A 13,817-nucleotide genomic window follows, 5' to 3' on the forward strand; every position below is an offset into this window, starting at 1 on the left:
ACAAAATCTCTTAAAATACTGCTGAGCACATTAGAATTATTAACATACAAATGACTTAATTCAAAAGCAGTTTAATGATCATCTTTGTCCAGACAATGAAATGCCTGCTATACATTAGCTCTGCCAGTATATGGAAGTTTGGTAGCAGATAACTAAAGAAAACCAAGCAAAACTCTCCTGTGAAAAATAACCCTTTAACTAGCAAAATACGGAATCACTATTTTATCTTTCCAGCAGATGTACGCTCTTGTCATTTCAAGGCCCTATTATAGAATAATATATGTATCTTAATTTGTCAAAGAGCCCTGCAGCCTGCAACAGGTGGCTTCACAATATGCTCTACACACGGAAAAAAGTGGGTCCCGCTTTTTGGTCTTCCTTCTTTGGAAAAGATGATACTATTAATGTACATTTGCAAAGCTCAACAGCTGGCATCCAGAACTCCCTGGGAAAAACTGGGCTGTTTCCAACAGACATAAGGCCAAGGTACATGCCAGTGAACAAGCTGGAAGTTTTTAATGAAAAATAAGATTAGGTATCTCAAATTATTTGGCTTCTTGTACACAAGGAAAGGTTCTGGTTCTTAAAAACAGATTCATCTCTAAAATATAAGACGCAGGCATGTTATAAGTAAGGTATACAGCCAAGTGGGTAACTTCCACCAGCCTTGTGAGGGTCACCCAAGATGTCTTTGTACCATCAGCTGGTTTTATTCATCCCAGTTGTTGTGCAGGAGCAGCTGGTATTGGCAGTGGTACAGAGAAGAAGGTAGCAGCTTCAGGGCAGGAAAGATGTGTCAACAACCAGGAGGCAACAAAAGGGAGTTAAGGGATAAGGAAGGGAGTGGAAAGGGGGAGGAAGAGATAACTGTTTCCTATTAGGACTGGCACAGAACACTGCGTGCTCAGTGCAGCTGAGATGAGACCATAGCAAAACACAGGAGTAAACAAAAAGCTCGGAGGGTGCAGATTAAAATGGACACCATTTTTAAAAGTTAGTACAATTTCCAGTTTTACTTAGAAGGACAGTCACATCATACTTAGCTACCCAAGCAGAGGGGCTAGGCTCCCTGTGCCAGAAAGGAGCAAGACGGGCTGCTTCACAGCACAACTCTGAAAGACACCCCAGGTGATTCAGAGCATCCTCTAGCAACGCCCTTCCCCATCCATTTATGGATCCTCAGTCCTAAATTAGGTGCCTTAAATTGTGGGAACACTTCCTTTAGAGATGAAGGATCCAAGGTAAATGTCCAAGGCTACCTGAACAGAATTGTTACCTATTCTGAATTATTTCACTGACCTCAATGCAAATATTGCCACATAAAAGTCAAGCTTGGAAGTTTTGTACATTTACTGTCTGAAACATTTCTCTGGAAGGATACATATAATCTATGTAAACACATGACACAAAAAAAGCCGTAAGTCTGGGTAGCTGGGCACAATATTTATGTCAAACAATTGTACAGTTCTGTTAAGGATGGTGAGAGACAGCCAAATACACATGCACTGTAGGTAATCAACCTTCTTAAGATATGCAGATCCTCAAATTTAGCCCATTAGACTAATTTTATAATATTTCCATTAAAATTTATCAGCCTGTAAATCTCTTACCCCAGACAGATTCTACATAGCTACTTCTCCCTTCCTTCACTAATGAAGAACAGAGTTCCAAAGTCTAGAAGAAAGCCACTGTGTTCAAAGATTTACTGCAACAGTATATCTCATCGCTCCAACACAGCAACTGAGAACTATTATTCCACTTACGCATTAAAAGTCACATACCTATTTTAGTATCAAGAAAATTCTCAAAATTGGTTTTTGCTGAGATGACTACAGGAATCTCCTGACTGGTCAGCAAATTCACAGCTGTCACTGAAGTCAGTGAGTCTGAAAACAGGTGTTAACGATCATGGTAAGTAAAATATGACTGAAGATATGCTAAGAACATTAATTACTATTAGAACTCAGTTTATCTTAAGCACACATGAAATTAAAATTTTGTTTAAAAAAGAAAGACAATGAAAAGCCTAATCACATTTCTAAAAAGCTCAGACATATCAAAATCTTCATTAAGTCAGACTGATAGATTTTCATGATTCTTATAACAAACACCTGAATAAAAACAGAGTAAAATTTGGATTATAATAAAAAAATTGAGTACTTGACCAAATGCAAGCCTGCTGCAAAGTTGTATGAATTTGCTCTAGTAAGCCCTGAATTATATACTAGTGTACACTATTACAAAATTATGCAAAAAAAAAATAATAATCCAGCTATTCAGAAGAAACTGAAGGGGAGCACACTTCCTATACTTTTGATTTGCTTGCTTACAGAAGAACTACAAAGCATGAGAAATATTGACCAGTGTTGAAACAAACGAAACTAAAAATCCTTATTGATTTCCAAACAGACTATTCACATTCATATTAGAGATGAGGAATCCAATGTCCACAGGGAAGGGGAGAGAGAAGGAGAGAGAATCAAGGGTGAGAACTGTGATAAACTGAAATTGATTGACAATGTGTAGCTTGGGTGGCTCAGCAACAAGAAAATCAAATCTGAATACTCCCAGCTTTGAGGATTCAAACCCCAGATCTCATTCTGGACTGGTTTCTAACTTTTTCAGTGCCTTTAAGTTGATGATAATTAAAATAATTAAAATAGCTAAGAGCTTCCCTTCTCCTATCTTCATAGCTAAGTCTTAGGTTTGTATTGCAGGTCCACTGTCTGTGGAAAGTCTTAGGTTTGTATTGCAACACAAAATCTGCTTGAAATAAAGTAAGAGCATTTTAGAGAACAGGGCTACTGTATCTCATCACTCTTCTTAACACAAATTATATATTTATTTATTTCTGATTATTACTTTTTCAAATTTCAGGTGTCTGAGATATCCATATTCTAGAAAAAATTCCTCCCATTCAAGCCACTGTACATAGGTTTCCTCATGTTTTAAAAAAAAGTACAAAAGCAATCATTTCGCTTTTTAAAAGCAACTAACCAAAAAGCCTCATGAACAGGAAGCTGAGTGGGTAGGACAGTCTGCTTTTAAAAATAACTTCTCTCTTTCACCCAGCAATAATTTTGATTTTATGCTGGAACCCAAAATAGTAACTCCAGTTTATGAAGACATTCTTTCTTGAGCTCACTGGCTCAACATCATTATTATGATAGCCATAAAGAGATGGTATTACAGTTACAAATGCAAAAGAATGTATGCATAGCATTATAATGAGATAACGAACAACATAAGGGTCATATCTTTATCTCAGACACCTCATGCTGTCAAAACTAGAATACTTACCAGACACTAAATGAACATAAATTTATCTAGGCTACAAAACTGAATGCTTCAAAACTGGTTGCTCGTCTCTATTTAAATAACAATAGCCTAAAATACAGAGCTGTACTCCAAGAGTAAAGGTATCAGAACTGTAAGATACCTCGCCATAAAAGTTGGCTTTTTTCTTTCCTATAAACCATGAAAATATATCCTCCTCATTAGTTAAATGAGAACACAGTGAAGAAAGGGAGTTACAAGTCTATCTCCATTGAAAACAATTACAATTAATTGAATTAAAATTTTAATATTACTGGTGGATTATTTAAGAAATCTTGGTTAATGTATGGCCTATTCAAGACCATTCAAAATTTCTTTTTATTCAAATGCCATTGTTGGCTCTTCATATGTACCATGGCTGAAATGTGAATCTGAAAGTCCATGTAGAAATTCTTCTCATTTACATTCTCTTCTTTGGAAAATACCAGTTTGTTCCTCTGAAATGCTCAAGGAATAGTAAGAAATACCAGCCAAGTTCAACAAAAGAATGCATATAAGTATATTTACAAATAGCAGGAGTACACAACAATAGCAGAGTTACAATTCTCGAATTGTGCCTCTTTCTCAATGACTTATGGCTGTTATTATTCTGAATGAGAGTTTAATTTAGCTTAACCAAAATGTCAAGTTTACTGTTAAAAAACACAAAAATAGCCTTTCCAGGTATTTCTATGTAAAAACAATTAAAAAAAAAATACTGTTATCCTTATTATAAACAAATTTTGCACTTCTGTGGTTTGGCTTAAAGCACCAGATCCAACAAAGATACAGGCAGGTACATGGATGTGCACTTCTGTGGTTAGTGCTTTGATTTGGCCGAACTATAAGAACTATACACATTCAGGCTCCATTTTTTTCTGCTAGCAAGAAAACTTTTTTAAGGTTATAGAAATGAAGCACTCAAAAATAAAGCAGGTTCTGTGCAAACACCAGAATTTCCCACAAGATTCCTGCTTCATTGCTGCTGATATCAGATGTTACATAGACAATGAAACCTCAGCTTTACCAGTGAGGAAAAAACCAAACACTGAACACCAGCCTGAAGTGGGAAAAAAATAATATTCTGTATACATTGTATTTGGTCTTGTAATTTTCAGATTTTTCAACAACAGAAAAATAGTAGACCAGGCAGAACTGGTGGTAGAAGCCTTCAAGAAACCAGTTAACACCAACTGAAGAATTTCCATTTGTCTGTATTCTCTGTACAAGTTATGACAGAGTATAGGGATACCTTGAATTTACTCCACTAAAGTAAGGATCTGCACAGCAGAGTATTATTTTGCTAGCTATCAATGATCCGCTTTACTATCTATTAGCGATCTATTGCCCTCTTTATGTTCCCTATGACAGGAACAGATCATGGTTGGTGCAAGAGCTGGTACTGCTGTCCTTGTGCTAACAACAAATTACTGTAGAGCCATAAGATTTTCCAATGGGCTGACATAGTCAGAGTTGGACTATTCATTTCTGGTACACAAGGAAACAATCTCTTCCATTGCTTTTATATACTATGAAGTGTTACAGGCACTATAAAAGGAAGAATTCTAACATAGCTGCTCTCACCACATCTAAAGCCAGGACAGGCTGATGTGATACTGTTTGACATATACCAAGAATCAAAAGACCTGTCCCCTCTCAACAGGAACAGCTCCTGCTCAGCTTGACACATATTCTCTGAATATCATTCTCTAAAATTGTTACTATTCTACAATAAAATGCAGTATCGGAAAAATACCACCTTTCCCTGGGATGAATTCCCTCTGAAAGACTTCCTTAAGGCTGCTATTCCCATGTAGCAGTCTGTGAGCTGGTAAGATATATAAATGGGAGGCTCCATAAATGGCTTCAGGTGTATAGGTGTAAGCTGCTAGCTTCTCTCCTGTTACTTTACCATTAACCTGAAACAAAGCAGAAAAAATCCCATTGGAAGTGCAGCAGTTTTAGACTCCTGTTGCTTTTTATGCAACTAACAAACCTACATCACCCTGTAGAAGTGTGCAGTTGTCAATACCAAGCCAGATGCATTCCCACTATAGGGAGTTTCCAGAATGAAACCTCAACAAAATTTACTTTTAAGACCTTGAGAAAGTTGCTTTATAGTCTTGCTTCAGTTTATCCAAATACATCTATTAAAAATAAATTATAAAATCATGTAATATTACACTGTGCTACTGAGCTAGATTCAATCCTTGGTTAAGTAACCTGAAATCCTTCTATTCACTTTTACTATGCATGCCTTGTTTTCAAGAAACAGACGTGATGTTACCTCTGAGATCGAAAGAATTTAAGATCATGTCAGCTATGAGGCATTCTACCACAATTCTCTGATGAAGTCAATACTGCAACTTATGCATAGGAATAAAATATTAAAGGTGGCACAACATTAAAACAACTGGACATAAAATAGTAATAGAGGATTGCTTAAGAATTACCACCTGGCACTATCAGCAGGCTTTGTATTTTAGATCAATTAACTGTGGAGCACACCGGGGTCTTAGAAGGAGATTTTTCTACAAGAGGTATTGACATACATTTTCAGAAACTGATAAAAACAACTTAAACACAAAAATGCACCTTCAAGCAGTGTGCAATTTAGAGGCATTAAGAAAGTTTAAGCTTCAATTGGAAGTTCCAAAAAATTCAATCTTTTAAAATAAGAAGCCATTTTAAAATGTTAGACCAGAGTAGATGAGCACAATAAAGCTTTGAGGCACAAGGGCTGAAATTCCATCAGGGTCTCTGAAAATCTCTTCTGCCACTATTGTATTTGAGAAGCCTTTTGAATCTCTTGAGAAAAATGGGAAAATCTGAAGTCCTTCTGTAGATAATCATAATTTTCTTAAGGTTTCTTTTCCCTTCCTCTCCTTTATTTCTGGAATTCTCTACAGGTCCATCACTACCTAAATGTGTGTTTTTCATTATTTTAATTATTATATGTAGTAAATTAAATAATGGACAAATATAAATAAAGTCGCTTGCCTGAGGTCAGCTAGGGTCTGACAGAGAAGGTGCTGTGCAGAGAGGAGTGAAAGCCCAGCTAGATCCCAGCTGACTTGTGCAGTACCACTTGATACTGCTCTTGGCACTGCTCCCCTAAATGTCCTGGCTTTCAGGAATGCTTATTAGCTGGCATGTATTTTGGCATAAATACACACAGCCAATTTGCATCCAATGTTGCACTTGAACACCAAACCCTTTCCTAAGGAGGATACCGGAGAGCATCTCTTCAGCCCACAAGTAGCTTCTTCAGGAATCTGCGTTGGTCTGGGCATGAATATATAATAATCTCTTTTAGCAGGTTTCAGGATTTTTAGATCTGAAAATCCATTCCCATTACACATTTCAGGCATTGCTGTTAGCCCAACCAAGAGAGAAGCATTGAAATTTCTGACTTACCTTTAGCAAGAAGTCGAGAGAGCATCCAGTGCAGTCACCTATCCAATTTGCTTGCATTTCTTTTATACCATACCACTCGGGGAGATCGGACAAAGCATCAAACATAGCCTGATGCAGCAAAAGAAAGAATCAGGACATTCAGCTTTGTGAGCATACAAATTAAGACTATGGGTTTAATTATAACTAACAGCAAAATTATAAGGTTTTGGTAAAAACACAGGAAGAGGTTTTTATTCTGCTGCTGCCTCAGATTCACCTCTCCAAGACCAGAATCAACAGAGCACAAGCCAGAGGTATGCTGTCTCCAACAGAGACCCTGTTGTTACTAAGAGACCTTCCTTTTGAATGAACTAAACCTTAAACACAGAACAAAACCCTTAAATGAAAACAAACACAGAAAATATTCCCAATGGATGTAACTTGTGAAAAGTGTATCTTTTCTAATGTCCTAATGAGCTGAACAAGGCTACAGATACATATGAGATGTGCTTGCAGGTATGAAGCCTACATTTGGATTAGTTGTTCTAGACAATAGCCTGGAGATGGCAGTCAGACAAAAGACATTTACATGTCCTAAAATTTTCAGGCTCTGACTTAAAATGACAAAATACAGTTTCCAGCTGCCTATCATTTTTTTGTATTTCATGTTGATATTTTACCAAGCACAACAGGCTGTAAAATTGAGTGGGATCTTTAGGTGATACCATCCTGTAAAAAAGCCAACAATCTAAATCATAATAATAAGGATACATACTAAATTCAAAATATACATAATAATATAAAACTAACATAATTGTTATAAGCAACCAACAGCAAACTGGTGAAGGATCTGGAGAAAAAGTCCTATAAGGAGCAGCTGAAGGGACTTGGGTTGTTTAGCCTGGAGAAAAGGAGGCTCGGGGGGGCCTTACTGCTCTCTGCAACCACCTGAAGGGAGGTTGTAGCGAGGTAAGTGTTGGTCTCTTCTCCCAATTAGCAAGCAATAGGACAAGGGGAAACAGCCTCAAGTTGTGCCAGGGGAGGTTTAGATTGGATATTAGGAAAAATTTCTTCACCAAAAGGGTTGTCAAGCACTGGAACAGGCTGCCCAGGGAGGTGCTTGAGTCACCATCCCTGGAGGTATTTGAAAGACCTGCAGATGTGGTGCTTAGGGACATGGTTTAGTGGTGGACTTGGCAGTGCTGGATTAACAGTTGGACTCAATGATCTTAAGGGTCTTTTCCAAACCTAAATGATTCTATGATTCCATGATTCTGTATCATGCAGCAGAGAAGAAATTGTTGGCTCCTTCATTAGTCATAATGTCCAACAGCCAACCTGCAACTTCTATGTACATTTATATTCAGCAAGAGATATATCCATATATTTATGTGCTTTCTGATGTGTGGCTTGGAAGCATAACAGTCTATCCCAAGTCAACTAATACCTGCCTAAATAATTTGAATAATATGTTTTTAATAAACAAAATCAATAAAAAAGTAAAGGAGATGTGCAAAGGGATGCATAACTCAAAGCTCATGTCATTTTTCACATTTTTGTTACAAATACTCCGTGACTGTCCAAAATCTTTACTTTGGCAGAAGTACAGCCAGAGGTATGAGTCACTTGGACAGATGGTGGATGTGCTGAACAATTACAGCTAAAATGTAAGAATAAGGCAACACACTGAATAATTTTTCCTTCAGCAAAGTCAAGTGTGCAAGCTCTTTATTATCTCATCGATTGCTAACAGCTTGCTAGGATGGACAGTAGCTACTATGTGCTGCTCAAATTAAACAGTGGGTTAGTTAGATAATTAGTGAATATACAAGTCATTATTTTTCAACTGTTGTGCTTTAACTACATTCTTAAATATTTTCAAACTGAGATGCATAAAAGACACTAATTACTTTTTGGTTACTGCTCTGTTGTATACCTATCATTCAAAATACAACAAAGGGCATGGCCTTCATAAATCATAGTATCACACCACCACTTGGGATTATTATTAAATTCATTTTCTGATGATTTATAAATAAAAGAATGGTAAGGTTTTGGAAGGTTTTTAATCATACTGTAACTTTTATCAGTTTTAGCTCACAATTGCAAGTATATTATATCACAGAGAATTCCAAACTCTCATCATTCTCATTAATTTTAGTGTTCCAGAGTCTACTGAGCTTTATCTGCCATGAATGATCCATGTATATATAAACCTACCGAAGAATTACGAATCACTGGAGATATAAACAGATATACAGAGATATATACATAATAATTGGATACATTCTTTGTAAGAATTTTATGTATTTTAAAAAGAATGAAATTGTGCCAATACCCACAGAACTGGCTGGACACATTAGCATATTTTAATAAATTCTACTGCTTGGATATCCATCCTAATCTACATTAAGTTTTGCTGGCAGAAGCAGCTAAATGTGCAATTGGTCTACTGAAACTGTACAGTCTGTAATTGCTTGACAGCAAAACTTTCTAGATGTTATTTCACTGCAAGATTAATTACATCAAGAGCCTTAATACCAGTGTGATAATGATTTTAACTGTTGCTAGTTGGCCTTATTAGAAGCTATAGGCCACAGTTTGAGTTAGCCCAGTTTTCTTGATAAAGCAATTGCTTCATGCAGCTAAACAGGAGAAGCCAACTCAGCTTCACCTGAATGAATATAACAAAACTTCTTCTGCATGGTGACATAGCCTAGCAGCTTGCAAACACACCCCCTTTGCATCTTAATAGGCACATGAACAGTAGTATAATATGATTTAAAAAAAACCAAACCAAAAAAAACTTAAAAAAATTTCAATATGGAATTATGATTCTCTGATCTTTGTACTCAACACTACTTCAGTTTCTTGAATTTCAGGAATTCAAGGCTACCAATAGCAAGCGGAGTAGAAAATGAACAAGATGTAAAACAAACATTTTACATAGTGTTGCAGAGGCATAAAATACACAGTATGTATACTGCTAGCATGTTAATTATTGTTTCTGGATGGTAAATTAACCTAGGATACTCACTAACAGGAAAGTGGCAAAACATTAATTCCTACATGCATAAATAAATTTGTACATTCCAAATTCATTCGTGCAAATTAGGTTTTTAAAAATTGCTTAAAGAAAATCCTTTCAAATTTTTTTCATTTTCAAATCCAATTGCACTATAACCTGCAAAAACATAGATCTATAAATATATGTTAAAACTGTTATTAATTTTTTAAAATGATCACACACAGCATGTTTGAGTATACAAAACTTGAATTGAACCTGACCCACACTAGCATAGAAAATCCTGATTATTATAAGCCGGTGTTTTGAAAGTTAAATATTAACTCCCTGAATTTTGCTTCCATGTTCCTTTTAAAAATCACTGCCATGTTTGGTAAAATATCTTCTGAATCATTAAAGCAGTCCCATGATTTCTGCTCCAATTATTATTTTACAATTACTGATACGATTCCTTAAACAAAAATCCTAACCCTCAAAGGCATGTACATAACTCCTAGGCATCTGTTCCACAGGTTTGTTAAGTAGGTAACACAGAAAAGGCAATCAAGAAGTTTCTCAGCAAACAGGCAAATTAAAAAAAGCAAATCCTTGGATTCTGCAAGGGACAAAGAACAGCAGCAGCATTATAATCCATTAAGCAGAGAGTGATGAGCTTATGAAATAAACTCTATTTTCAAGTTTCTGATGATGACTTAAGAGTGAGAAACTTGGAAACATTAGGTAGTAGAGTCTTTCTACTTTCATTTTTCATGGCTCCAGAAGAGACAAGAAAACTTCAAATGCAAATGTCTAATTACAGGAGAAATTACTCCCATCTTAATTAAACACAAGTCAAGGTAAAGCATAAATACATTTTGGCAGTCTTCCAGATCTAAAGATAGATGGACTCAGGAAAATGATAAAGAAATCAAAGCTATGTTCAGGAATGAGAATAACTTCAAGGCTCTTACACTTTTAGGAAAGTTTGACTCAAGTGCTGGAGAAGCTGAAAATTCAGGATAAACTAATGTTTCACAGAACCGCTTTACTCTTTCAGAACACCTACAAAATTCCGGCATTGCTAGAGGATGAAAGTCAACCAGCTCAGATGATCAGAGAGTCACAAAATCGAGATGAGTTTGCTGAAAATTCATCACAAACAACGTTGACCAAGTCTGAAACTAGCAGTAAAGCATTTGAAAGTGGAAAACTAGTCTCACACCCTGAGATGTTTAGTCTGTTGAAGATTCATAGAGAAACAGAACTTCAGTTTAATAATCTTCGGACAACAAAGGTCCATAAAATCAAAAAATGGAAGTGCTTTATAATTTCCCAAGAGTATCTTGACTCCAAAAGTCCCCCTGCTTGTAGTTCAAAGAGGGAGGATTCTGCTGAGCACCTGAAAAATTCAGTCTCTGATTTTGGGAACTAAAATTTTTAGCATGATCAATGACTGCCACTAATTTCATATTAGTAAGCATATTTCAACTCCTCCATGATAGTAAATGAAATAAAGTGAAAAATCTAAAAATAAGCTATTAAAGCCAAAAGTTTACTCTTTTTTTCAGTGAAGGCATTTTAATGAAGTTTGACAAATCTGCAATGTAACAAGAAGACTAAAACAGAAAGGACAGCAAAAGGTTTCCTTTCAAAAGCATTCATTAGCAAAATAAAATTGTCTTCTAAGTTAAAATAAAATTGAAAAGCTTTGCTTCTGAGGAAGAGCCAAAGAAATATTTAAGATCTCTTTGGATTAAAATGAAATTCTTCACTTTAATTGATCAAGCTCCCAAAAGAGTAACCAAATATAAACTAAAGATTAAATGAAATCATTTAATACAACTTAATATATTAACTAAAGTATAGGAAAATAAAGTTAGGCTGCCCACTGTTTTATTCTGCACTCTACTGCAGAGTTCCAGCTGTGATTATGCAGTAGAGCTTCTGCTGGTATTTAATCTTTTCTTGTTTTGTTGGGGTTTTCCTACCTTCAGTAGTTTCTGCCTGTACTATAGTAGGTCATTCCTGACTCTTCTTTCCCATGTGTGAAGCATACTGAAAACATACATTAAAAAGGAGCAGTAACACTGTGTATACTTCAAATTCTCTCTGGTAAATGTCTGAACTGTCAGCAGTTTTCCCCTTTCCTTGCCCTATAATTTATGGTCAACGAACACCTCTGTTTTGATTTTGTAGAACTGAGGCAAAGAAATGATTCCTCAAAAGCAAAAGTAAAGCCAGTGTTCTTCTGCAGTTTTGCCCTCCAAAGCTGTTCTCACTGTAGCAATAACCAAAAAGAAGATACTCCCTTTGCAATACAATTAAGCATATCTTTGGGATAAATATGTAATCGATTCCATAAATATAAAAGCTCTTTAAAACATTTGTTACCATTTTTAGTAGTACCAAGCATTCACTGTTTTGATCAATCTTATACCAACAGGAACTTAAATTTATATTGCTGTAGCGCTAAATGAGATGCTGCATTTTAACTAAGGGGAAAAGATCAGCCTGGTCTGGATGTTCACAAACAATCCTGTCTTGCCAAGCTAACAAAACAGGCGTCATTTTTTTATTAATGAAGTGCTAAGCAAGCTGTGGAGACAGTGCTCTTGGTCCCTGTCCAGGAATGAGCTCTCAGCCTGACTCAAGAGGAAGAGTTTAGAAGTGAGGTTTATCAGGCCCGTTCTGTTGGAAGAAGACAACTACGAGCTAGACCCTAAGTGTAGGAAGTGAAAAAATCACACATAAAGCATGAAGAACTAAAGAGCCAGCATTTCAATTCTCCCTCAATGATGAGGCGTTACCTCACACTATGAAATCCAAAGTACCGTCAAGACTCTCAGCGTTCTAAAATGCAGCACTTCAGTTTCATTCTCTTTCATTATCGTTCTGCTTAATACCTCAGAAATAAAGTAGAAAATAAAAAATCAAGCAAAGCACAATTATGTTAAATAATTCCAAATCTATTCAAACCAGACAAAAGAGCTGTCAGATGCAGCACAAACCCAGAGAAAACCTGGAGATGAACTGGTAGATCGCTTGTTTTCCCTTCACAGAGTCAGCACCATGCTAAACATCTAAGTTCCTGCACTCCATGGAATGTGAGAAGGATTTGTCCCTAAATGCCTGTACACACACACACATCCCTGGCCCCAACTAAGAGAGAGTACTACTTATCTGTATGGCATCTGCAAATTAGAGTGGCAGAATTCTGTAGGCTCTGTCACATTTCCCAGTATTTAAATTAAACATACATACAATATCTTATTGCTGTGCAGAAAAGGGTGATGATTTAAAGCAAAACCTGAAGTTTCAAAAGTTGCTTCTATTTTATTTTGTTAAAAAAATAGATTATTCTCCAGTTATTTAATTGATTTTTGAAAAGTAAAATATGAAAAAGTATCAAGTAAAATTCATTTAGGAAGAATGGGGACTATGCAAAGATTAACCTTAAGGATTCTGATTTGAAGATTCAGTTGACTGCATAAAAAAGCGTAACAGGAATTTACAGATATACACAGAAAATACTAACATATACAGATAAATTTTTCCAATGAATCTGCCTACAGATTTAGCTGAGTAACCATAGCAACTAAATGTTTTAGCTTAAATATCTTAAATGCACAGATAACAATTTGAATAATAATGCCATCAGTTAAGGCATTAGACTTTGATCCAAGAAATCTGTCAAAAGAAAAATTACAATTAAAATGTTCTTTAAAAATCCATAAAAGCTGCTAGACCATTTTATATGTACTCCACAGTTTAAAAAATGGGTCACAATTACTTTATTACTTTACATAATCAAATGCTTTCTGCTAAGTGTTTAATGTACTGTCAGTATTTTTTCACTTTGAAAAAAAATTCATTGCCAACGGTAAATTGCCATGTGAGCCAACACTGCTTTGTTTACTTGCATTTTTATTTCAAGAAAGGACTACAAGCTGGTGCACCAACAATAAAGAAATCAAAACAAATCCACAGAAGATGATTCCTCTGGACACAAGAGAATTTAAAGAATAGCATGTGTAGGAATGAAACACTGACTCCTGTAACACATGAGATGCCGTCGCAGCCTGTTACTGATCACATAACTCCT

The 13,817-nt window shown here is 35.9% G+C and overlaps 1 protein-coding gene across 3 annotated transcripts in view; it reads right to left on the reverse strand.

Moving 5' to 3' along the window:
• The window catches only part of LARS2 (leucyl-tRNA synthetase 2, mitochondrial), an 88,567-nt gene that overhangs the window by 40,254 nt on the left and 34,496 nt on the right, over nt 1–13,817 (reverse strand). For all 3 annotated transcript variants that reach the window (XM_037384956.1, XM_037384958.1, XM_037384957.1), the window contains 3 exons: nt 6,733–6,840; nt 5,075–5,234; nt 1,782–1,886 (listed from right to left, as the gene is read on the reverse strand). In XM_037384956.1, coding sequence (XP_037240853.1) covers nt 1,782–1,886; nt 5,075–5,234; nt 6,733–6,840 — 373 coding nt within the window. The remainder of the gene's footprint in view (nt 1–1,781; nt 1,887–5,074; nt 5,235–6,732; nt 6,841–13,817) is intronic.

Source organism: Falco rusticolus, chromosome 4, assembly GCF_015220075.1.
Source record: "Falco rusticolus isolate bFalRus1 chromosome 4, bFalRus1.pri, whole genome shotgun sequence".
NCBI lineage: Eukaryota > Metazoa > Chordata > Aves > Falconiformes > Falconidae > Falco > Falco rusticolus.